Below are 24,762 nucleotides of genomic sequence, written 5' to 3' on the forward strand. Positions count from 1 at the left end.
ATAAACTGATGGTATAGTGTAAGGCATTCACGGTTGTGCCACTAGCTCATTGAATTTTATGAAGTCAGGCTGATTTTAATCAACCTATAGTCCATGGTACACTGAATTATTGTTCTAGGTAGCTAAGATATGAGACCTATTTTTTTCCCTCCAGACACAAATAAGAACTTTCTCTTCTCTGTTTTTGATATCCTTGCCTGATAGTCGTTTTAAGCATAAAGAGTTATTTGTAAACTGATACATTGCAAAGAAAGTAAGCTTTAATTTGTGACTTATGGATCCAGCTGTAGGATTAACAAGCATCTCTAAACTTAAGGCAGCAGCTTAAGTTACTATTTAAAATGCTACTTCACGATCATTAAATCCTTTAACTCTTCTGTAAAATTAAGGCATTCTGACTTAGGTTGTATTAGGTCATATACTCTAGGAAAGGGAAGGTAAGATTGAAAGAAGCATAGAGAAGAGTACAAGAATCAGGAGGGAAAGCTTAGCAAACTTAAAAGACCTTTGTTGTATTAAAATAGAATAAAAAGACTAATGGTTGTTGTGCAGAACTGAAGAAGTGGTTCAGGTTGATTCAGATGTAGTTAACAGAACGATTCCAGTACACAGAAAGGAAACATAACCTGGCATTCATGCTTAAATTCTAAAAGATAATGGTAAAACTAGCATTCAACAGAACATGGTAAAATGAGATCACAGAAAGTTTAAAGTTATAAATAAAGACAATTTAAACCAGATCTTGTATCTCTTAATTGTAGGTACAGTAACATTCCAACTTTTTGTGCAAATTTGAAGACACAAAACAAGAAACAAACAAAAGTGAGAGTTCAATAGCACCAGTCCATAATATGAAAATTGATAACCTGACACCTTCTCCAACACCCCCCAACATTTTAAAAGCTTGTCAGTGTTGTAAAATTTAGCACTTCAAATTTAGGGAAATCACAGCTGAGGAACTGCTTAAAGGTTGGTCCAATTAGAAAAGCTAGGTTCTGCTATCTGAAAGACTTCTAGATATTCAAAGTTAACATTCTGCTCTGGAAAAAAAAAACAATTCCTTCTCTTCCCTCTCCTGAGCATCACATATCCAATCACTTTTCCTTTTACAAGATACCTACTCTCAGTAAGCACGTATCACATTTACAGACTCTTCCCCAGACTGTAGCTGAGTGGCACCAAATTCATATCCCTGCATGAAAAGCCTTCAAATGTTACACACTTGCCCCCAAACACATACACAAACTGAACGTTAAAGCCATAGTAGTTTCCTTCTACCTTTTAAAAAAAATTGTATATGTCAAAGACAACATAACAAGACGTTAAGACAACAGTTAATCTTCACAGTTATTTACTTTTTCCAGTGTATTCATAGACTAATGCATTGTCCTTGATAAAACTACACTATACTTTGTAAGTGAAAGTGTTTAAAATCTTCATGACTCAATGTAGACATGATTTGGCTGATTTTCAACCATGATTTGAGACCTCTACACAGGTCTGGATATTACTGTTTCCAATTTAAATCTTACATGTTTGATTCTTCTGACAATCAGTATTGGAAAGCTTTCTTTGGGCTATCCTATCTTACTGAGACAGATGAGACCCTTTTTCCTCTTTTCAAGCATTAAGGAAGTAAAGGAAGGGGAGAAAAGCCCTGAATTTGGAAGGGAAGTCATCAACAATGACTGAGCGACAGTTAGAAGGAGGACCAAAATGCCATTCATCACTTGCAATACACTGATGTATTATGGTATGCCATTAAGCTTGATACTTCTCAAATTACTGTTTGCTAATCACTATTTTACCTACTTTTCAACACTAATTCAAGAATTAAGCCCTTGTTAAGTATACAAAAGTCCTTTGAAATCACAGAAGCTGCACCTGTTTACGCTTCAGGTGAATCTGTCCCAGTTCTTTTGACCTTTTCCCTTGAAGTATTTGAGTAGAAGGAGCCATGGAAGAACTGCGAAGTGTATAACCTGGAATAATACTGTTCCTACAGTATCTCATGCAGGCAACTTTTTCATAAATGCAGCAATATGTTTAAACATAAGGCAAAGACACGGGAGGCCATTACAAAGCTCTTTCGTGTAGTCCCCTTTATGAAGTACAAGTCCAATTTCATTTAAGTGCCATAAAAATAATTGTAACAAATAATATTGTTAAGACTTCTACTTTTAAAATTCTCTTTGCTATCAATGTTTGTCTAACAAGCTGTTTAAAGAGTTTTTATGCTGGAAGTGGATTTATTTCCAGAGGAGACACTGTTAGTCTTACTACAATTCATTGTGCTGGTGATTTAAGAAAAGTGTAGTCTGTGACTTAGTATAGTAACCACCATTTTTATAATCCTTAGAACAGTAGAATTCCAAAGGCAGATTTGTCATGAAGCTGTAAACAAAGAGTTTTCCAAGACTTATTGGCAATAAACAAAGTGAGCTTTAATCCTTTAGGATTTGAATATCTCTGCCAAATTGGAATTTTGAAAGCTGTGGAAACTATTTCCAAACTAATATTCTGGAACGGTTTGGAAACTCTTCTCTGAGGAAGAGTCAAAATCTATTTCCAACCCAGATTCAGCAGAATTTGGGAGAAAATTAGGACAGGAATCCAAGTCTGAATGCTGCTTTATGTTAACAGAAGCATGTTTCATGGTTGAGTGCATGAAGTATGAAGAGTCCCAGAGCCAGGTTTCAAGGTCTGCAGAAGAGTGAAGCGTTTTAAGATGACAGTATGAAGAATGAAATTCCACAGTAGAAGGGACAGTCTGACATTTTCTTAGTGATGCATAGTTGTCTTTCCTGTTCAAAATAAATAAATAAAGATTAGTAGTATTTCAGTGACATTTCTATTACAGTTCGTATGTCAAACTTCGAATGAGGAGGAATACTAGAGGAAAAATGGTCAATAAAATGGTTAATTCTTAATGCATTTAATGAGTTCGGATAGGGCACAACAGGAATAGGATCTTGAAATGATCCTATCTAAAGGAAGGGCACCCTTGCCATTATGTGATGTCCTCAAAAGTAGGTATAGAATAGTTGCACTAAAAGTCAGTGCACTGTTCTGATAAGTCCAGAAGGGGAGACTTAGTTGCACATTACCTCTTAAATTGTACTGATCTTCCCCAGCTATCCACTTGGAATATTTTGTTACTTATCAATCACAGCAATAAACCAACAAGTATAATCTCAACATTTACAAGTTAAGTAGTACAGATAGCTGTTCAGTTTTCCAAATGTAGTCCCTGCTCCTCACTTTACAACCAGCTAAATATCATCAACTGAAAGGCTGAACAAAACTCTCGTACACTAGAAAAAAAAGAAAATTAATCACCAGGTTTTTCATTCTTTTCCAATCTGAGAAACAGGAAACTGAAGTTATCACCAAGAATACCTAGCTTTTTCCTTCAAAGTTCTCTCTCCGGTCTTGTAATATTTTTGGAAAAAAAAAATCCACCAAAAACCAAACTCTCCATGCACACACTTCAATGACGGTTTCCAACCTAAAGTTTAGAAGATACACAAGAAGATACCAGCCACTAGGCTGAGTTTCCTAAAAGTACTTCCAAACTGTAAACAGCTCAGTTTATGAAATTTGATTCCAAAAGAAGTCAGAAACAGGATCTGATGACATAAGGGGAAGGGAAAAAGAAAGGGGGGGAAGGGGACATTACTCTCTGCAAAAGCAGCGATAAGTTCTTGATGGATGCTGAAACAAAATTACAATGCCCATAAAGAGTCACCTATAGAATACAATGCAGGATTCCACATACAAAGCCTTAGGACCTAGCCATCTGAAGAGGGAATCCACTTAAGGAAAGGCTTCAGAAAACTTGAAAGTCCAACCACTTAAACAGCTCAGTGGGAGTTAATCACCTTTAAGGTATCATAAAAGTATGCTGCCAAAGCCACATGACCACCATGCCCTGTTTCATGGCCAAGATCTTGCTCTTTCCACAAAAACAGAAACAACAATTCTGGTTGATCATGACCCAGGGACAGAATAACCCCTATGAGAACTTAGAGCTAAGCCAGCTTTGTGATGTTCTCTTCTGAATGTCCACCCCAAATGAAGAGAGTCTCAAGACTGGTAAGGTTGGAATCCAAGTGACATGAAGCTGCTAAATAAGCATAAAAGCAGGAAGATGACTCTACCCACATTTATTGTGGAAAGGAGTCAGAAACATCAGTAAGGAAAGAAAGAAAAAAGGTCACAGGATGACATATGACATTAACTAACCGAAGAGGTGACACTAGGATGATAGTAGATGATACTAAAAACTCCTTTTCTGTTCAGACAGATGGCCTCAAAAGCATACCAAGGTTATACAGGAAAAGGCTGTAACTCATTTTAGAGAGGAAGAAGAGCGGCTGTTCATGTACAGGAATTAAATGCTTCCAAAGTCTCTGTACAACTCAATACTGTAAAAAATTATTTTAACAACCTAATATTAAAGCCACTGTTTAATGCTTCCAGAGAGGGAAGGAAACCTCAAGCCTCAAAATCATTAAGGTTTGAAGGTTTTCTCTAGCCAGAAACTTTCAGATTGACTACCTCCCACTTCTAAAGGATGGAGCCTAAGAATCAGATCTTTCAGGATGCCAGTCCAGAACCTGACAAAACTTCCTATAAGGAAGCAGAAACGGGCAAGTTCTTCTCAGACAGATGCGTCAGGCCTGCATTCCTGACTGGCTCAGTGTATAGCATTGCCAGGACAATGAAGAACATCATCTTTGATCTTCCTCATTATCTTTATTAATAACAAGAGGAAGACAAAACCCAAAGAACTCTTGGCTCAAACAACAGTAGGTTTTTTTTTTTTTTTTTAAACATACTCTATATCCAGAATATAGCAATGGGCTCACTGAAATAACTGCTGCAGCTTGCCGTCTCCAGTGCTACAGCTATTTCTTGGGAAGCTTTTGCGAAGCATTAAAGATTTCTCTGCAGTCCTAAAAGCTTTTCTGGCCAGTTTCTCTTCCCCTTTTCCTACCTCCTCCCCAGCAACTCCAGGAGTTGAGAGAGTCATTAGAAAAATTACTGTAAAATAGATCTGACCCACTCTACTGAAGTCTAGATTTCTGGTTTCTAAACCAAATCTTAAGAGTGTTCATATTTACGAGTATTTGGGCTGAGAGAGAATCTATGGCTCTTTGCTCATAGCACTGCTTTGATATGGCTATGCAACTCACTGTTTCAGACTGAAAGCCTTTTTTTTTTTTTTTTTAAACAAGAAAGTCTGCTGGTGCTGGTCACATTCAATTCACAGAAGTTTGCAGAGTTCTGCTCTGGGCAGATATCACACTCCCCAGCATAAGGTGAAATTGTGATGGTATTCACACTTGGTAAGTTCTCACCAATTCCTCCATCCACATAGCACTAGAAAGATTAACAGAAGTAAAAAGTCTGAAAGGCTTGGAGATAAGAGAAGAATAATGAAACTAGTTACAACCAGGTTACAGTAGGGGTTTATCTTCCACAGCAATACAAGTTCCTAGAAAATTTTTGTATTTATCTTACTTATTTTAATTCTTCCCAGCTATCTTACAAGTCTGCCCTTCCTACTCACTTTCATCTAGTTTTTACTGTTACAACCTTCTCTGTCCAGACTCTTAAAAACCTAGTCTTTCTCCCAAAGTTTTCCAGTTCCTACCTACCACATCTGATTTAGAACATCTGGGAGCAAGCTTCTCCTCCCTTCTTTTCTTCCTGATTGCTCCAGCTGCTGTGGAACAAAGCCAAAACAAGGTCTCTGTTCTCAGTTCAGTGCCAAAAAAAGCATAAACCTACCAGAAGGCAACAGCTCTTCACCTACCCCAAGCAGTCATTGGTCAATTAAAAACAAACAAACTCCAGACAATATACTTTAGGGAAAGAAAACAACAACAACAAAAACCTAAGGATTAGAAGCAGTGAAAACTGTTTTGTGTTATCCTTGAGAAAATTATTAAATCCTGTTTTAAGAGAGAAACTTACCAGTACTTGAAGCTTTGACTAAGAGAAAAAAAATCTCTAAGAATGCATCATTTGCATGCAGCAGCACACCAGCTTACCTGAATGCACAGAAGAGCTTGCTTTTAGCCCTGGAATAAACTGTACCAGCAATCTGACAAAGCTGTTCTTGCATCCATCGAACATCATCAGGAATGTCAGGAAACCAGTTTACGAACCTACAGTCAAAAACAAAACACGCACATTGTTTTGTAAGCAACAGAGCTCACATGAGGCATGTTCTTACATTTCCATGTCCAACCTCCAACAAAATAACAGTTTTCATCCTCCCCAAGTTAACTCCCCCAACAGACACAGTGTCCAGGTCCTCCCAACACCTCTAAATTTCCATCTGTCCCACTCATCTCCCTTCTACAAGCTAAGAAAAAGGGCAGTACATAGTACTGCGTCGGTGATCTACACCAATGCTGCGTGACTGACCAGTATGTACAGTTTACACTCAACTTTTAGGGAGCCTGAAAAAACTCGTCTCTGTGACCTCTCTGTGTTGGCTGGAACTTGTTAGTCAGCTTAAAGTTATGTGGGAGTCGAAGGAAGAACAGCAGGATGGAAGGATAAAAGGAAGGCAAAGACAGAACAACGTCACAAATGTATTGTTTTTCCTTACATAACGCTCTTAAGATAATTCAGCCCCACTGAAGGGGAAGAAGGGAGAAAAACTCACATAAAACTCCCATTGAAACTCTCCACCCTCCAAAAAAGTGAAGTGGCATAGAAACAAGATATTTTACTGGAGTTTTATGTGGTTCCATTTATAGATTTTTTTTTTTTTTAACTTTTCCAAGATTTTCTATGGATATTACTATATACACTAATATAATCTATAGAAACAATAGATACTAATGACATCTGCTCTTCACAGACTGGAACACTCTTAAGCAAGCACTGAGTTTAGGGCTCATGGTACAGTGTAATTTGTCTTGTACAACAGTTAGAAACCTTATAAAATTAATTCCAATTTCAAGCATACAACTTTGAGTCAACCTGAACAAACCCGGTAAGAAAATTTACATAGTGAGTAAATCATTAGATTTCACTCCTGACTTCAAAAAGAAGGTACAACACAAGCACTACCTGGATGGAGTTCAAGTATCACTGAAGAATATAGTAGTTGTAAAGAATCTTTTCCTGGAAAACACACTTGAGGGTGCTTCTTTCTAGCAGTTAAAAGAAAGCTATTACTCATTAAGTGTAATGTTTTTAGAAGTCTTCAATACATTTGTTTTTCTAGCCTTAGACTACAGAGGTTTTTAGAAGGATGCATTATCTAGGTAGAAATGATGATCTTTGGATAGTTAGCACTTGAACTATAGAGCACTGGAGTGCCTGTAAAACTGAAAAAGCACTCAATGAGTAAGTTCTTAAAAGCGTAATTCAAAAAGATCCTTACCGTAAAACAACAGAATAAGCAGACTCCACTGGTAGCGTATATGGCAGCATCAGATATGACATCACCCGCATTGGGAAGAGTTTAGAGAACTGAGCATAGAATCCACTCTGTTCTTTACAAGCTTCTTGCAGTGCTAAAGGATAATCATTTTTCAAAAAGATGTTAGGCTATCTGAAAACAGTCCAAGTAACTCCAAGTGATTTGGTGATCATTAGTCCAGTCAATATTATCAAGTGTTACTGAATAAGGATCAGATAGAGAATAAAAATAATCTCAAGGCACTGTTATAGTAAACCTTTTCTAAGCTACTTTAAAATATGGGGAGTATTGACTCATCCTACAAGGACAAAAAGACATTCCACAGAACCTTTAAGCAGTAAGTCTCAGAAGTAGTTTATTATGAGAGACGTGAAGTTCATCTCCCCCAAAATAATTACGTACTTTAGATAGCATCCTCGTCTTGTCAGAGGCTACAAAACTCAAAGGAGTTTGCTAAAAGCCTAGAGTTCCACACATTCCAGTCGTTACATATTGTTTTCAGAGATTTCATATGTAAATTTTGTTCTCCTAGGTCACCGAAATCACAAATTTCAGATCTTGAAAATACCAGTCAGCATCTACAAAGAACTTAGTTAAAAGGGTTTTTTTGGTTTTGTTGTTGTTTTTAATCAGTAAGAGTACTGGTCTACTAACATCTTATTAAAAGGACAGAAAAAAAAATCAGACAATTGGAAATCTACTGAAGCCTTGTTTAATAACAAAATGAAGGTAAACAGTGTTTGGATTTGAGATTCACCTTTGTCATGAAACAAAGGATCGTATAAAAATACTACGTATATACAAAGTATATCCACAAAACCAAACAAGAATTTTAGTTGTGACTATGATGTTGAGCAACTACTACTTCTTGTTTCAATTGTACCATTTCTGTAGCTAAATCAACACGTATATGTTCACATCTAATAACTATGTAAAGAACTTTTATGGGCTGAGCTAGTCTCTAATTTTACAGGGAGTTACAAGATTAAAGAAAAAAAAGCTTACTAGTTTTAAGCTAAGAACAAAGTGAAAAAAAAAAATCACAGTTTGCCATTCAAAGTTATGTAAGATAGCCTGAAGAACATACCTTTACGAAGTCTGGGAGGAAGACTCTCAAATATGCTCTTGTCTAAAGGCCATGGATTTTGCTTCAGCTGTTTATTAAGTACTTCAGCATTCAAAGTTTCTGCTCCATTAGTTTCTGATACAGTTTTCTTGTTCATATGGTCAACGCACTGCACAGCCTCCTGAGGACTTCTTTTTGTGAAGGACAAGGTGACATAAATTGAGTCACTCAGAATACCTGAAAGAGTCAAGAACTTCCACTTAGGGCAGGTTTGATCCACAGGGCTGCAGAATACCTTAGAAAGCCCTGTTCTGAGGGAACATTATCTATCCAATGTCAAATACCACAAATGTTTAATCATGATGAATACTTTTTTGCAGGTCTAGCTCTCATTATAAAACAGGTTCTAAAGAAAAGGAAAAAAAAAAAAGAATAATTAACTGAAACTGCACTGGATATATGCAGTCAGTTACCAAAGATGTTTTCTAGCAAGAATAAAAATAGTTTAAAAAGGAGGAAAACTGATTTTTATTTCTTTGAAAGAAAACACCTATAACACACATTAGACCAGTTTGGTAAATTTGAAATGGCAGTATCACATAAGTGATAGTTTGAGGCACTGTCACAATAGGGTGAGAAAAGGAAAATGAGTATGGTGAAATATCATTTTAAGATCTATCCAAAATACAGATCTACATCAACACAGGTTGTCTTGCAAAACTGATGTATTCCCATTAATAAAAGGCACTAATATTTACCATTCATACCTTAGAACCAAACACTAGATAATGAGCACGAAGTTACATATTCAGGAAGGGTATTCATACTCAGTTTCCAGAAAATCAATATGAAGTTATTTTTATATAAAGACTACAGAACTTAACTGGGATCCACACCTACATACAACAAGATCTCTTTCCTACTTACAAGTATTCCTAAAAGGCATAGAATTTAGCAGAAGTGTTCTAGATGGAAAACAAACACACACCCTCCTAGAGTTGAAACAGCTTAACAAGACGGGAGATGCATAATGAATGAAATTGGAAAGGCTATAGTTATCACCGACTGAGCTTCAAGCAAGACAAACCTGTGACAGAATAAGAACAAAGGTGATCACAGGATCAGCAGTAAGAAAAGGAGGATTTCTGTACAATATGCACAGGATGTGGGGGAAGCACAAAGGAAGAGTGGCAAGGAATCTCAGATCCAGAGACAGATGGGAATGTGCACACAGGAATCTTGTGGGTGCAGTACAGAAGAAGAGTCCATCTTAGCACAGGCAACCTCAAATTAGAGGCTGATTTCTCTTTGTATAATCTGTGCTTTTAATCACCTGGTAACAATACCTAAAGCATTAAAAACTTAATATTTAATAATATCCCATTAAATATTTAAGAGTGTTACTAGAAATTCAAACTCTTAAGTAGAACAGTGACCTTCTTTAACAGTGAAGAAATTATTACAAGACAAGTTGAGTATTTATTTATAACAGAGTATTGGCAGTGAGCACATTAAGCTATGGCTGCATTACAGTACTGCAACCAATACTAACTGTAATATTACAAACATCACAGGGGACTATTTAGGGGACTGGAGCCTCTCTCTTATAAGGAAAGGCTGAGAGAGTTGGGCCTGTTTAGCCTGGAGAAGAGAAGACTGGGGGGATCTTATTTATACAAATATCTTAAGGGAGGGTGTCAAGAGGATGGGACCAGACTCTTTTCAGTGGTGCCCAGAGACAGGACGCGAGGCAACGGGCACAAACTGAAACACAGACACTTCCATCTGAACAGGAGGAAAAACTTCTTCACTGTGAGGGTGACAGAGCACTGGAACAGGCCGCCCAGAGAGGTTGTGGAGTCTCCTTCTCTGGAGATATTCAAAACCTGCCTGGACGTGATTCTGTGCAATGTGCTCTAGGTGACCTTGCTTGAGCAGGGCGGTTGGACTTAGACGATCTCCAGAGGTCCCTTCCAACCTCAACCATTCTGTGATTATGCTTGAAGTTCCATTCCTCTAACCTGACACAGTTTTATCTCCGGTTTGCTTCGGCACCAAGGGGTAAAGGAGCTAGGCATGTTTGACGTACGATTAATTTCACGCCAATAAGAAGTTACCAATTTTGAGAGAGACAAACAACTTAAATGTTACTGTCCTGTTCATCTTTATGTTGATACAAAATATGTTACTGGGATCCAAAAGCAAAGCAGAACAACTTTCAATACTTCTTTCTAAACTTATCTGGATCCCAACAACTGCTACGGTCCTCTTCTTGTAAAATCTTTTATGATACAGACTAAGGATTTGTCTATAACTGATTTAATATCATTGTTAACAAGCTCCCAATTCTGAACTGTAAGGCTTCACCTACAAATTCACTTGTATGATATGAAAGAGGAGGTGATAAGAAGATACATACAGATTACACAGAAGTGGGAAACATTCGCCTATTCCTACCCTTCAAGATTAACCCCAAAGAAACTAATAACTTGAATTCCCTAGAAGTGGAATTCTTTGGTAATTTCACTTAACAATACCTTAATATGCACTTTATATATGTGACAAAAACCCAAACCTCACCTGTAAGTGCAATTTCTATGTGGCAGCACAAGTTAGTGCTCAGTTACTGTGGTAAATAGTTATTGCGACTATATGATTTCTATCTACTCAAATTCAGAAGGAGAGCTTAACTTTTCATGCTTTCATGCTAGCCCCTATTACCCCCACAACCCCCCCTTCCTTTTTTTTTAACCCAGGTTAATGTCACATCAATAATTAGCCACAAATGTAACATACCATTCTCTCTCAAAAATTTAAGAGCATCTGAGTATCCTTGCTCACAGATCTCTCCTAGTACCTGCAAGCACAGGATAAATGAGTCAGCCAAATAAAAGGTGATTCCACTTAAGACCAACATTTTACAGAACAAAAAACAGCCACGTCCATTTGCCCTCCATTCTTGTAAAAAAATTTTACATTAACAATTGCTGTAATACAACACAGATTCAAGTTAACACATCTGCTGTGACAATGTGTACACGAACTTGTCTTTCAACTGTCAAAGATACACTGAATTATTCATCTAAAAGGACAGTATTCTAACTGTATTAGGTTTGCAAGAATTTCCTCCCCTTTTGTTTCTTTGACTAGCCCTTGTGTCAGATGGAAGTAATAATGAAGCAGAGTGGCTTGGTGGAATATGCCAGTTCCCTTCTTCCTCCCAGTCCTTCCCATTTCCCAAAACTACGACAAGTTAGCTGTGCAATTCTCACGCTCCAGTTCAAACTTATGTCTTCCACATGAAAACATCTTTTACCAGATGTAACACCAGTTCACTTACTAATGTACATAACAGTCCTAGACAAAAAAAAAGAAAAAATATTTAAAGCCTACATAAATAGAATTCAACATTTTTTCTTCAAGGCTCAAAAAATTCTCATTTTAAAAATTCATCTACAGCAGTCAGAAACATTACTTCTCCTCTGTTATACATCCCAAGCCAACTGGCAAAATTTGTTCTCCTTTTCTTCAGCTTAATCAACTGCAGTTCAACGGTATTTTCCTCATCAGTTCTGCAATTAACAGTGCTCAAAGTTTAAAGGCAACTTGCCTGTGTCAAATATAAATTGATAGGTTTATAAAAAACCTGCAGCTTTAGATATTCTACCAAGTTCTGAAGCACCTGATTAGCAGATAGACATGAAAGTACTATAAACGCATAGTCATTAATCTACCAGTGTTGGTTTTACAATATAATCCTGTGCCAATTTCTAAATAAATAGAGAAAGCCAGTAGCAGAACATGTACTTTTAGTCTGAGAGACATGAAAAACAAGGAGAATGAAGAAAGACTATGAATAAAATAGAAATAAGGGAGATGTCACCAGAAAGTTTATATGGTAGAAAAAATACTAAGATTACTGTAGCTTTCTGCAAAAGCAAAGATTTATATGAAGAAATAGTTTATTATGAACTACATGAAGACAGCGCATTACCTTAGGTTCTGGTGGAAAGAGTGCTTGTGTTAAACGATACAGGTTCCCCAAACTAAGCTGAATGCTGGTGTTGGTCACATTCATTTCATGGAAGTTTGCAGAGTTCCCTTTTGGACAGATATCACACTCCCCAGCAAAAGGTGAAACTGTGATGGTATTCTTAGATTCATAGTGAGGTAAGTTGTCACTGATTCCTCCATCCACATAGCGCTACAAAGATTAGCAGAAGTAAAAAGAACACTGAAAATTTCTAACTAGTGGATTTCCCATTTAAGAATTAAATAGCATTTAAGGCTGTAATAAAACAGTATCTGCCTCTGCTCTTGGGCCAAACATTTACAGTAGTACAGTTTGTCCCTAATGACAGTTAAAAAAATTCCTACCTATAGTTCCATAGATAGCCTAAGAGTACTCTCTTCAGGATTTTCTGTTCATTTGTTTAAGAAGGAACAAGTCCATTTCAAGTAGCATAATCCTACATAACATACATTCTAACAAGTTAAGGGCTACCAGGGTACTTCTGTAGAAAGGAGGAAAAAAAAGTAAAAAAAAATTTACACTTGAAGCTAAAGTTGTTTGATATTAAACCATTCAAATAAAATAAGAGTTACTTAGAATTATTCTTCAAAACTTCTGATATAAAATTATCATAAATATTCGGACAGGAAGAAACCACAATTAAACATGAACAATGCTTTAGGACCCCTGACAACAGTCACGGCTATCTAATCTGCTTTGTGCAAGTTTAGAAGCTGCTTCAGGTTATGCTTTTATCCCCTTTGTGTTCAACAACCCATTTCTGTAGTTTTAGTGCATCACCATCTCAGACATTTTAAAATCCAGGGACTGAAGAATTTTACATTGGGGTAATAGATCTGTGGTGCAGCTGATCTAGCTGCTATGACCAAAGACAACTCATCCAGTCACTCACAGAAACCTTCTCTCCAGCTGTACCAATTTTAGCCAGTTTATTCTGACAGTGGCAAAAGACCACTCCTCATTACCAGCTTTACTCTTTAGTGGCTGCAGTTTCCTCCTTCCAGATTAGGCATTCCTGACTAGAACCTGCAGGTCCTTGTGAAATAAAATGTTTTGAACAGGAGCAGCCTGGATTATCAATTTTGTCTGGCACTCTGAGGAACAAATTAGGAAGAGCACAGCTCAGAGCAATTTATCCAACAGACTCTTCCAGAGCAGCCTGTTCCCACCTGTCAGCATTCCTGGGCACTCTTCTGACCAGCAGTGGGCAGCTGCTGCTGACAAACCTACTACAGTTGTGTAATGCGACACAAACATAGAATAGTTGAGGTTGGAAGGGGCCTCTGGAGATGACCTGGTCCAACACCCCGCTCAAGCAGCATTACCTAGAGCAGGTTGCCCAGGACCATGTCCAGTTGGGTTTCAAATATCTCCAAGGACAGAAACTCCACAGTCTCTCTGGGTAACCTGTTCCAGTGTTCAATCACCCTCATAATGAAAAAGCTTTATCTTATGTTCAGACAGAATTTTCTGTGTTTCGGTTTGTACTCATTGCCTCTTGTCCTGTCACAGGGCACCACTGAGAAGTCTGTCTTCCTTACACCATCCCATCAGATATTTACATACATTGATAAGACTCCCACTGAGCCTTCTTGTCTCCAGGCTAAACAGTCCTGTCACACTGTCATATACAGGCATTCAGCAAGTGCTTTATGGAAGTACCAAGTACAGCACAACAGGTTTGGCCAAGAAGTAGAGGAGCCATAGCATGCAGCCCTCTCCTGAAATTATTAGAAGGTGGAAGTGCACAGCCAATGTATCTGGGTAACTGCTCTACATAGTTAAGCAGTTTAAACTTCTTTTGCTGTTTCTGTCCATCAGTTCCCCCTTATAATTTTTGAATCTAAAACCACTGCCATGTTTGAAGCAGTAATTAAACACCCACAAACTTTACAATTAGCAGTCAGATAAAGGAGAGACCCTCAAATTGATCCCTGTTTTCCAACCCAGTGAGGGAAAGACAGGGAGCTCTCAGTCGCTCTGCTTGATAACAGCACAGTAGCCAGGCTGGGCATACAGCCCATGACACGTCACAACATGACTGTTTCTTACTAATGGCAGGAGGGAGAAAGAAGAGGGGGAGGAAGAAGAGAGAATTGTCACGTCGGAGAAAGACCTCAAATTCACAGGAAATCAGCCTTTGCTAGCTCGACTGCTTACAGAATAACTGGCCTAAAACTGAACTGCAAGTGTTTTATATGACAGATAAACATTTTCAGACAAAAAACACCTGTTTTGCTTTTGCTTATATTTACTGTGTTATTGTATAAAATGCAATGTGCTCAGGAAGAAATTGCTCTAAAAACACTCTGAATTTTATTTTTTGTAGTAAATGCATGCAATTCAAGAGCAGTGCCCTATGCTGTTATGTATTACTAGCATTGTCCAACTATTCAGAGTTACCCTCAGATCTTGGTTTTAAAGCATAAATGAAGTACCAAGCCAGTTAACAGCAAGATGCTGCCATACTACAAAGTTTAAATACCTGACATTCTGCTATGTTTAAACCCTACAAGAGTCATTCCAAGCGTATGCAAGTGTGGTATTCTTACCAAGTTATGACAAAAAACCCCCACAAAACCTGCAGTATTTTCTCAGCCTCCTATACACTAAAATCATATGACAATCATTGCAAAGGTCAAACGGATGTAGCAAATCCTTTCTCCTTTCCTCAAAACATGAACAAATACAGCATCACTTGTATGTTTCTGTAGTCTGAACTAAGCCTTTTAAAATAACATTGTTGTCTGGCGACAAGAACTCAATAGGCAGATTAGCCTGGATCCACCTAAACCTTGGATTGAGTCCAATGTCCTGTTTTCATAACACCTTTAATCTGAAAGAGTTTAAAGGGGCATACAAGATTTAGAAACGCAAATAAAGAAAAATCTTTATACAGTTCTAGTCATTTCTGGTTTTAATTTTAGCATGAAGAAGAAAATACATTTCATGGCTATCCTTGACCTTTTTGCACTTCCAATCAGCCTTGAGAACAGCCTGTAATAAGCCAATATTAAGGTTGCTTTTGAATTTTACTTCAATACTTTTCCCTTTTTCTTGCCTAAGGAGCACCAAAGTTGGAAGGAAAGCAAAGGTAAATTAATGCAACATCATAACAAAAAGTAATTAATGCTACTGCCTTGACATGACATGCAGATAGGCTTCCAGACCTGTTATTCAGAATACCTGCAACATATTACACTGTTTAAGTTTTCTGCAAGATGTTGCCCTTTTAATGGGAGAGCAGGTAAAACCCAGTATAGTAATGAAGTATTAAGAGGTTTTGTAACCAGTAATTCCTGGTAAGCAATGGAAGACACTATCACATTGATACTTCACCTTTAAGAAATAACCTTTCTTACACTGAATACAAAGGACAATAGCAGAAGACATTAAAAGGCTGATTTATATCTAACTGAATATGGAACTTTAATCCAGTTTTAAGGCAGACCTATCTACTGCAAAAATACACAGATATACAATATAGTCTCTTACAAGATTTTTTTTAATTGAACAAGTATTTAAGTTACCCTTTGTATAAATTTATGCTGGTGAAGAAGCACCACTATCTCTGTCTTACTTAAACATCCATCCTTAAAATCTCTCACTATTTTGCTAGCTTAGACTACCTTCTTTTAATTACTGCATCAGTAATTAGAGAAATTTAAGGGGGCATGTGTGCATTTCAGGGTGGGGAAGAAGTGTATAGAACAGATTTTCTATTTCCAACACATACAGTGTTCCCTTATCCTTTTGAAAGGCTGTAATATACAGCTGCAGTACTAAAAGCTCTGATAAACGTATTAATTTTATACTAGGAAAACAAAAAAAAGCAAGCACACTGTCTTTCAAATTTGTAGAATAGCTAGAGCTACTTTTAGATCTTAACAATAGAATAGAGACTTACCACACCTCTAAATGATGGTGGAATTAGGCCACAATAAATAGGAACAAATGAACTACAGATTAAAGCCTGTGAAGAAATGAGACCATATAAATTAAAGGGTAACCGTTCTATTATTGAAGTATCATCTATCTATGCTTTCCCATTTAAAAACTAATGGTCTTGAGAAAACACACTGTCAACATAACATTAATTCAAAAATGAACTCTGGAACTGTTTCAGATCTACACCTCTCTTCCCTGTCCCAAAATACTCCATTCTAGCACTTCACAGTATTATCTTCAGATGTTAGCAAAAACTGATCAAGCAAATAAAAACCTAAGTGTCTTTTAAATAGAAAGCAAAAAAAAAAGTTAATATCTATCATTATTTTAACATGGGGTAGGGTATTCCATTTTTTTTTTTTTTAATATATAACCACACTCCATCTGAGTAAAAACAGATGAGACTCACTAAAAGACCATTTTAAGTAATGCTAATTAGCATGTCATTACAAAGGAGAAGTTCATAATCATTCCCTCAAGCTATACATTTTTTGAGTAACTAAAGTAACTAACTGGGGACACAGATCTTGGAACTCTGGGATCATATCACACTATCTTTTCTACTGATATTAAGAGTCTTAAAAACTATTTTTGATTGTTTCCTGATCGTTGTTCTTATAAGAATAACCTTAAAAATTATTTTATTCATAAAGATATAGTTTCATTACATATACAGCACATTAAAGGAGAAGTTTACCCTTTATAAAATTGAACCCTCACACCTACTCACTGACAGTTCACAGAGATATGTTAGCTGGGAAAACTAGTAAGTGAATCCAGCATAATGAAGCTTATCTTTAAAATACTGTGAAAGTCACAATATTCTAAAGTGTTTAAAAAGAAAATCCAATGGATGATAGTAAACAGACTTAAGATGACAGAATCTTTAAAAAGTTGTCATATACTGATATTGGAAATAAACATACCTGGACAACTTCTTCTTTAGAGTTAAAATTAGATATCAATGCGTTTTTACCATCTGACACTCTAGTTAGTGAAATGCACAGCCGGCCTGATGACAACTGATGAGTGTTTTCTGGAAGATTTCTCATTAGTCCATCTCTTATTATCTTTATCACATTAAAGGAAGGATGAAGGGGACCAAGATTTCGCTTTCTAGCTTCTTTAGCTAATGCTAGAACATCTGCACAAGCTTCGGCTGAAAGTAAAAAGCACATCATTAAGAACAGAAGACACTTCAGAGTAACATTACTTTAGAAACAAAACAAAAAAACCTACACACTCCCAGTATGAGAACATCTCTAGAGCTCCAGTTTTTCTCTCCGATTACCAGCATAAAAATTCAAAAACTTTTTAACAGATTAAGAAACAAAACAAAAACCTTTAGATTTTCAAGCAGTTAGAACTCATTTTGGTGAAGATCCAGCCACTAAGTTGCTTACTTAAATTCATATGCTTATGATACATATATGTGACTGTAGGTGTAAAATATCTATATAAGATGCTTTCATTATCAAGCATTAATTCCAGAAGCATGTTCTTTAAGGAAAAAGATGAATAACCTCCAAAAGCATGAATCATCCATGCATGAATGTGTTCCATATGCAACATCCAAGAAACCTACAGCGTATAATAAACAGATTTAAGGCCCACAATATCTCTACTGAAGAAGCAAAGCACTTGGGTTTATCACAACTAGTGACACTTGTTGGATTTTAACCAACCTTAGGTTTTCAAGGCACTGTAGGATATACTCATCTTCATTTATATATAACCACAATAAAGGAAACAGACATTAAATAGGAACTTATTATGGTAGGGAACTTTAAGAAGAATATCCGTAACTTTTTTATGGGGGTGGGTGTGGGAGGAGAAGAGGGTGTTTTTGTTTTTTTGTTTCTTTTAAGTAGCATTCAGGGAACAGGGAAGAGGTCTAACACCTCTCACCCAAGTTTTCACATATATAGGTCTTTGATTATATGTTTGTTACAAATTGAGGGGAAAAAATTCGCTCCAGTTATATCATCATTAGCTTTAGGAGCTAGATCAAACCACTACAGAATAAATGGTTGTTCAGAATAGTTTAATTGCTCTTCAGGAACACCCAAACCATTTTAACAACCACACACCTAGTCAAAGTTAAGAATAACATCTCATCCACCTGCAATGTTTTGTTTAAATATTTAAAATTACTTTATCTCATCTCTCCAGGACATACTTTGGGGATATTGCCTAATAAACAGGTCTGCTTGATGGGGGAGCAGGGAGAGGGAAGGAAGGTCAAAGTAACAGGTCATTATCCAGACCGATATGCTGCAAGGTCATCCAAAAATATGTTCAGAACTTGCATATTTTAACTTACATAGCTGATTTCTAGAATAAATAGGATTCAGCTTACCAAACTAAACATGAACTAGTGGCACTGCACTGGAAATGACTTTGCTTAAACCTGGGAGTTGGGATTAATTTCTCAAAATACTATCTTTCTACAATGTTATTTTTTACTTAAGTGGCATTATCTAAAACTTTCTTTTCTTCCCTCACTTAACCAACATTCTGTGTTTAAAAGAGTATCTCCAAATAAATCCAAGGTATCAGACACGCTCCATTTTCACCATATAGGATTTTTTTCATTCTACCCTTGAGGAGTGAAGTCTTGGGCCATGACTACACTGACACCAATGGCCTCATCCTGCTTCCCACCCCAGAAAACAAAAAATTTAGATGCAGTTCACTGTTCAAGATCAAATATATATTTATGCTAGTAAAACATATTTTATGTATAGCTGAAAAAAAGGCACAAGTCACATTCTAGTAAGTGAAAAAGTTATTTTCAAAAGCAGCTACATAGACAATTCTAGCAATTCTATTACTGTGCATTCAGATACAAGTCTTTTATATATTTTTTAATATATATAAAATAATTTAGCAATGTTCAATCTTCTCAAATGTCTAAAGATATAAATCAGGCCCATCTCAGAATTTTCAGGTGTTTGAGATATTAAATTACCAGAACTCTGGCCAGGAACAGCAGTCTTACTAAATACAGGATTTTCTTTTTGCAAAAATAAGTATATTTTTGAAAACTTCTGCACCAGCTACATAAGTTGCAGTCACTAGAAAACAGAACAAGAAACACTCAGTACATGGACACCTGACCAAACAAAACACACTGTCTCAGTTCCCTGCCAAAATTTAACCCTGTTTTTCTGGCTAGAATCCTTTGAAATTTAAGGGCAAGGTATGCTTAAGTATGAAACATGTTAACAACTTCACTCATCTGCACTGCAGTCCTATTTCTAAACAAAAGGAAATAAAGTAGGCCAACGTCCTCTACCTCTCCTGTGGTATGACTATTTATCTCCCTGTAAACAAAGTCAGGCAAGTATCAGTTCACTTTATTTACCCAATTAAATAGCTACAAAACTGATGACCTCTAACAACTTAGATTTGAACTTCCCTTCTATCAACTTCCTTTCAGAAAATAACTGCCTATCAAAGTGAGGTCTGATTTCACATCTGTTCCACACATAAGAATTTCTACTTCTCCCTCTCCTGTACTTCTAAAATCTAAAACTCAGGAGAAAAAAAAATTTGGAATTACATGTAAGGTTTCCTTTGGGGAAAAAAGTTTTTTAAAAAAATTCAAGTCTGCATATTTTGTTTATTGTAATCTATTCTAAATATTAGAAGTATTCTCAAGCAGGAAAAAAAATGTTGTGTTCTTTGAGAGTATGTGACGTTACAACACTGAGAATTTAAAGCTTTATTAATTCAACAGTTGAAAGTATTCCACCTTCCTTTGCTTCTCCCTCCTCCACTCAACAGGACCAAAACAAAGAGTTACAACTAAGAGGGGTCTATTTGGAAATGGAATTTTGCCCTTCCATAGCAACGGAAAGGGACTGAGGGCTAGAGCTCAAGTCAGAGCAGAATTTTAGGCAGACCTTGGCAAATCTGTTTTATTTCTTGAAACACAACAGAGCTAAAGAGATTAATGTTTGCACTAAACTATTAGGTTTTCCCATAGAATAAAACCTTAAGTTATATTTATCCCCACCACACACCCTTGTGCTTTTCAGTGTGACTTTAGAATGGATGAGCGCAGCACCAAAAAAATATCTTATCTCCCAGACATCTATAGGGAAGAGTGTATCTTAACAGTTTGAGTTTGGAGTAGCCTGGAACACGCATCATCCTCAAAAGAATGGCCACCTCTAAGCTTCTCCCTTCCCCTTCTCCTGAACTGAATGAAGGAAGTGTCTTCTTCCATCTAGAAAAGCACAATTTCTTTCTACTCAATGGCTAAAGTTCACATGAAGTCAAACCTGGAATTCTAGGCAGTGTAAGTTTACCCATCCAACAGGTAAGGAGAAGCACAAAAAAAGTGCTTTGCTTAAAACATCTAGCTACAAACCTCGAATAGATGAAATACTTAAGTCAATTTTAGTTAAAAAAATCTATACATATATATACATACATATGCACAATTTTGTGGGAGAAAAAAAATAAACTAAAAACTTTCTTCATGAAAAACATGAGATGAGACTCATGACCACAACTGTAGACTTAAGAAAATAACAAATACTGAATATTAATTATATCAATGTAAAGGAGTTGTACAATACCCAGGAACTAATGAAATATATCAAATTATTATACCACATAATGTTTCTTTAGAGCTTATTTATGATCCTCTGCTTTTATAAAAGTATTCTACTAACTCATAGAAAACTAACAGATAAAAAGATATGGACTTAACATGGGAATACCTTCTTTCTTTGATGACTTTACAATGATTCACAGGTTTCAGGAAGCAGCTGGTTTAAAAATCTCTTCTAACAGAGAAATAATTACAAGTTTTGCCCCCCCCTTTTCTTTTTCTAAGTTTCCAGAAGGAAAGCATTTGCCCATAAAATACAATATTTTGGGTAGTGATCACACACTCACTAGTAAATCTATTATTTACAGAAAAGCAAAAATCCCAGCTGGCATATAGAGAAAGAGTTGGAGTAATTTGAAGTCTGCAGACTTATTTAAAATTCTGAAAACTTAAAAAGCTGTTCATGTCACATACTCTCAGGTAAACAATATATACTTTTTCTGCTTAAGAAAACTTTGAATATTTAAAGCAGCTTCCAAGTCTTCTTAAATCATCTACAATTATTTAAGTCTAAAACTGGCTATATACTAAACAGTTACGATAGCTAAATATGCTTTAAAAGCCCGTATTAGGCTCATAATGACTCAAATAAGTGTATTATTTTAGTACATTTTAATAAACTCAAATTAAAAAGTCTAAGCAGTACAGACTTATTCCTAATGCTTTGAAGAAATTAAGAAAGCAAAGTGATAGAGATCAGTGGCTATGCAGCAGGGACTAGCATTTGACAGCATTACTCTCTTGCAGGTACAGAGAACTTTTCTTCATCTCATTTTAGTCAATGAGTAGTTCACTCAGAAGTTAAAAACAAACAAAACACTCCCTAAATTCGAAATAAGCTGTGTATTTTTCTCTCCTGATCAATGAATAAAGTAAAATCTGAATTTACAAGATCCTCTAGTTCTAAATCTGTCACGGGCACTGTGAAGAAAAACAATCAGTTTGAGTCACTAACTAGCCAAGCCTTTGTTCAGTGGATCTGTTTGATTTATAAGGCAAATCATTTCTATGTTTCTACACATATCTTGTACTCTGTTTTAACTATTCTAGTCACTGTCCTAAACGGCTGCATATTTTACTTGTATCAAACTGCTTTAATGCCTAACATGTCTAATTTATTAGATAAATGTATACTCTGGTTCTCTCAAGTCCTAAATAGGTGAAAGTAAGGTATACTTTTCCTATTGCTAGACAATAAATGCTTATTTCACCACAGAGACTATATTTAGTTCAAAAGTGACATCTTTCATAAAAAAAAAAGTATAAATACAAAGCAAGATTAAATCTATTACCTAAACTATGATTAAAATCAATGATTTAAATCAATTCATTCTGTTTCTAATCATAGACCTAAGTGACCTATGGAATATACACTGTGCACAGATTAAAGAGGAAAAGCATGTTAAAGCTAACCTAAGCCCTAACTTTAACTCTCTAAATCCTACCCCAAGAAAGGAGAAGCTTTAGAGAAAGCAACTTAAAGCTAACTGAGACTGGGTGTGCAAAGATGACTACAGAAGAGATGCATTTATTATTTCTCAATGAAGCATAAGCATCTTATCTCAAACTGACAGCGTTAGTTTGCCTGCTTTGAAGGGTAAGATTCAGCCATTTCCTGCTCTCCCTACAGTTTTCAATTCCTCTACTTTGCATGTAAGTAAGAGCAATCAATTGTCATCAACCCAGTCTTGTAATCCTGAAGCCAGGAGGAAGGAGAGCTCCTCGTATGGACACACATATCTATCTTTGTACCTGGTAGTAAACCCAGAACATTTGACTACACAAGCGTTGAAATTTGGTGAGGTACAGTACTGACAAAATCACGTCTTGAGCCTGCAAGGTTGCTAAATATCCATCCAAGCTCAAGGCATACTAACTTCACCACCTGTCTCTTCCTCTCCCTTAAGCAGACACTCGTGTTTTACTCAGGCGTAAGACGGGCACGGGATAAGGATGAAACATAAGCAAATAAAAAAAAAAGTCCAGCAGCTACAGCCTAAGACCATGCCACCCTCTCAAGCGTAACTTCAGAAAAAAAGTCACGTTCTCCATTACGGCGGTAGTTTGAAAGCAAAGAAAAACAAAAATACCGGTCATCCCTGCAGCCGCCTCAGCCCAACACACACCAGCGCCGCAACCGTCACCCTCCCGCGCTCGCGCTCCCCTCACGCAGCAGTAACCACCGCAACCGTCGCCCCCCCGCGCTCGCGCTCCCCTCACACAGCAACCGCCGCCCGCAGCTCCCGCCGGAGGAGGAGGAAGAGGAGGGCGAGGCCGCTCACCCAGAGAGCCGCCGCCGACGAGTACGGCGCCGGCCAGCGCCCCGGCTGAGGCCCCGTAGATGTGCCGGGCGTCGCGGATGATGTGCGGGGCGTGCTCCTGCAGGCAGGTGGCCGCGCCGATGTGGTAAACGCCCAGGAAGCCGCAGCCGGCGAAGGAGACGCTCCAGCCGTGCTCGCGGTCCAGCATCGTCGCCGGCGGGGGGGGAGGAGGCGAAGCGCCCGCGCGAGGGCGCGGCGCGGGCCGACGGGCGGAGGGAAGAGCGGAGCTGCCGCAGGTCGCGGGCGAGGGGCGCCAGCCGCTGCCGGCCAACCGACCGACGTCGCGACAGCGGCGCAGGCCGTTCGGCCGCTTACATGTCAGCCACGCCCAGCACCGCGAGCGTGCGAATGAGCCAATCCCACGAAGCCGCTGGCCACGCCCCCTCCCGCGTTGTGACGGCACAAGGCGCCCCAACCAATCGAAGGGGAGATGCAAACGAGACCCCTCCCCCGGGAAAGCCGCGGGGCTCGGTCGGGCAGGGGGCGCGGAGCGGCAGCGGCAGCGGGGTCGGCTAGGCTGGTGGCGCGGCCGCAGCGGCGCGGGGCTGCGCGCACCCGCAGCCGCCGGGAGGCTCTGGGGAAGGGCCCTGGCGGCGGGCCCAGGCCTCAGCGCGCTCCCGCGGCCCCGGAGCGGCCCCAGGGGCTCCCCCCGGTGCAGCCCGCGCTCGGTTAGAGGAATTTCTGACAACAGTGTTGCGATAACACTAAAATACATCCTTTAGTCGTATAGTAATACATAAAGGTAATATTGACTTTTGCATTTTACTTGTTTAGTGGTGACTGGCTGCTTAGACTTACACCTTAGACTGGAAAACACTCTACCACATGTAGCCCACACATGCTGTGAAAACAGGAAAGTGCATATTTAGCAATTATCCTGATTATCCAAGGCTATCCGAGGTTTAAAAAGTAATCCTGTAATAAACTTCATAAAGAGAAGAAATTTCATGACACTACAATGCTCATAAAAGGAAGATTATTCTATAATATGCTTTTCCTAAGTATTTCAAAATATTAACTTACACTATTTCTGTGTTCAGTGGGCATGTTTAATCAACATTTTGCAAACAGAAATAACAAGCAGAGCAGTTAAATGCTGTTCAAAGTCTAAGTATACACAATGGCATTTAATAGAGTTTTGAAAGTACCCAGTTGACTAAGTTAGCAAAATCAGGAGCCAGGTATCGATAGACTTTTGGAGGTCTCGTAATGGCATCTTTAAGCACCTGAACACCTTTACAAATCTGTCAGCACACTGACAGCTTGGTTGGCAGTAGCTGATTAATTTGATCACTTGCAGTCATCTTTACAGAATTCATACTG

The 24,762-nt window shown here is 37.8% G+C and overlaps 1 protein-coding gene across 1 annotated transcript; it reads right to left on the minus strand.

The window, feature by feature from the left end:
* Positions 1-735: 735 nt before the first annotated feature.
* Positions 736-23,587, minus strand: LOC106488311 (1-acylglycerol-3-phosphate O-acyltransferase Pnpla3-like). The gene is made up of 9 exons (XM_013947162.2): positions 23,401-23,587; positions 17,421-17,653; positions 16,454-16,519; positions 12,508-12,717; positions 11,310-11,370; positions 8,535-8,750; positions 7,409-7,541; positions 6,060-6,176; positions 736-2,804 (listed from the first exon to the last, which is right to left on the minus strand). Exons 1-9 carry the CDS (start codon positions 23,585-23,587, stop codon positions 2,513-2,515), a joined length of 1,515 nt encoding a protein of 504 aa, XP_013802616.2. The 3' UTR covers positions 736-2,512.
* Between the last annotated feature and the right edge of the window lie 1,175 nt (positions 23,588-24,762).

The sequence above is a fragment of the Apteryx mantelli genome, chromosome 1, assembly GCF_036417845.1.
Source record: "Apteryx mantelli isolate bAptMan1 chromosome 1, bAptMan1.hap1, whole genome shotgun sequence".
In the NCBI taxonomy this organism is placed as follows: domain Eukaryota; kingdom Metazoa; phylum Chordata; class Aves; order Apterygiformes; family Apterygidae; genus Apteryx; species Apteryx mantelli.

What these genes read in the sequence shown, in the direction of transcription:
- LOC106488311 (XM_013947162.2), bottom strand. Translation starts at nt 23,587, where the DNA reads ATGCTGGACCGCGAGCACGGCTGGAGCGTCTCCTTCGCCGGCTGCGGC. An exon ending in CGTCGGCGGCGGCTCTCTGG is followed by an intron (nt 17,654 to 23,400) that starts GTGAGCGGCCTC and finishes TTTTACTTTCAG; the next exon opens with CCGAAGCTTGTGCAGATGTT. An exon ending in GCTTATTCTGTTGTTTTACG is followed by an intron (nt 6,177 to 7,408) that starts GTAAGGATCTTT and finishes TTTTGACTGTAG; the next exon opens with GTTCGTAAACTGGTTTCCTG.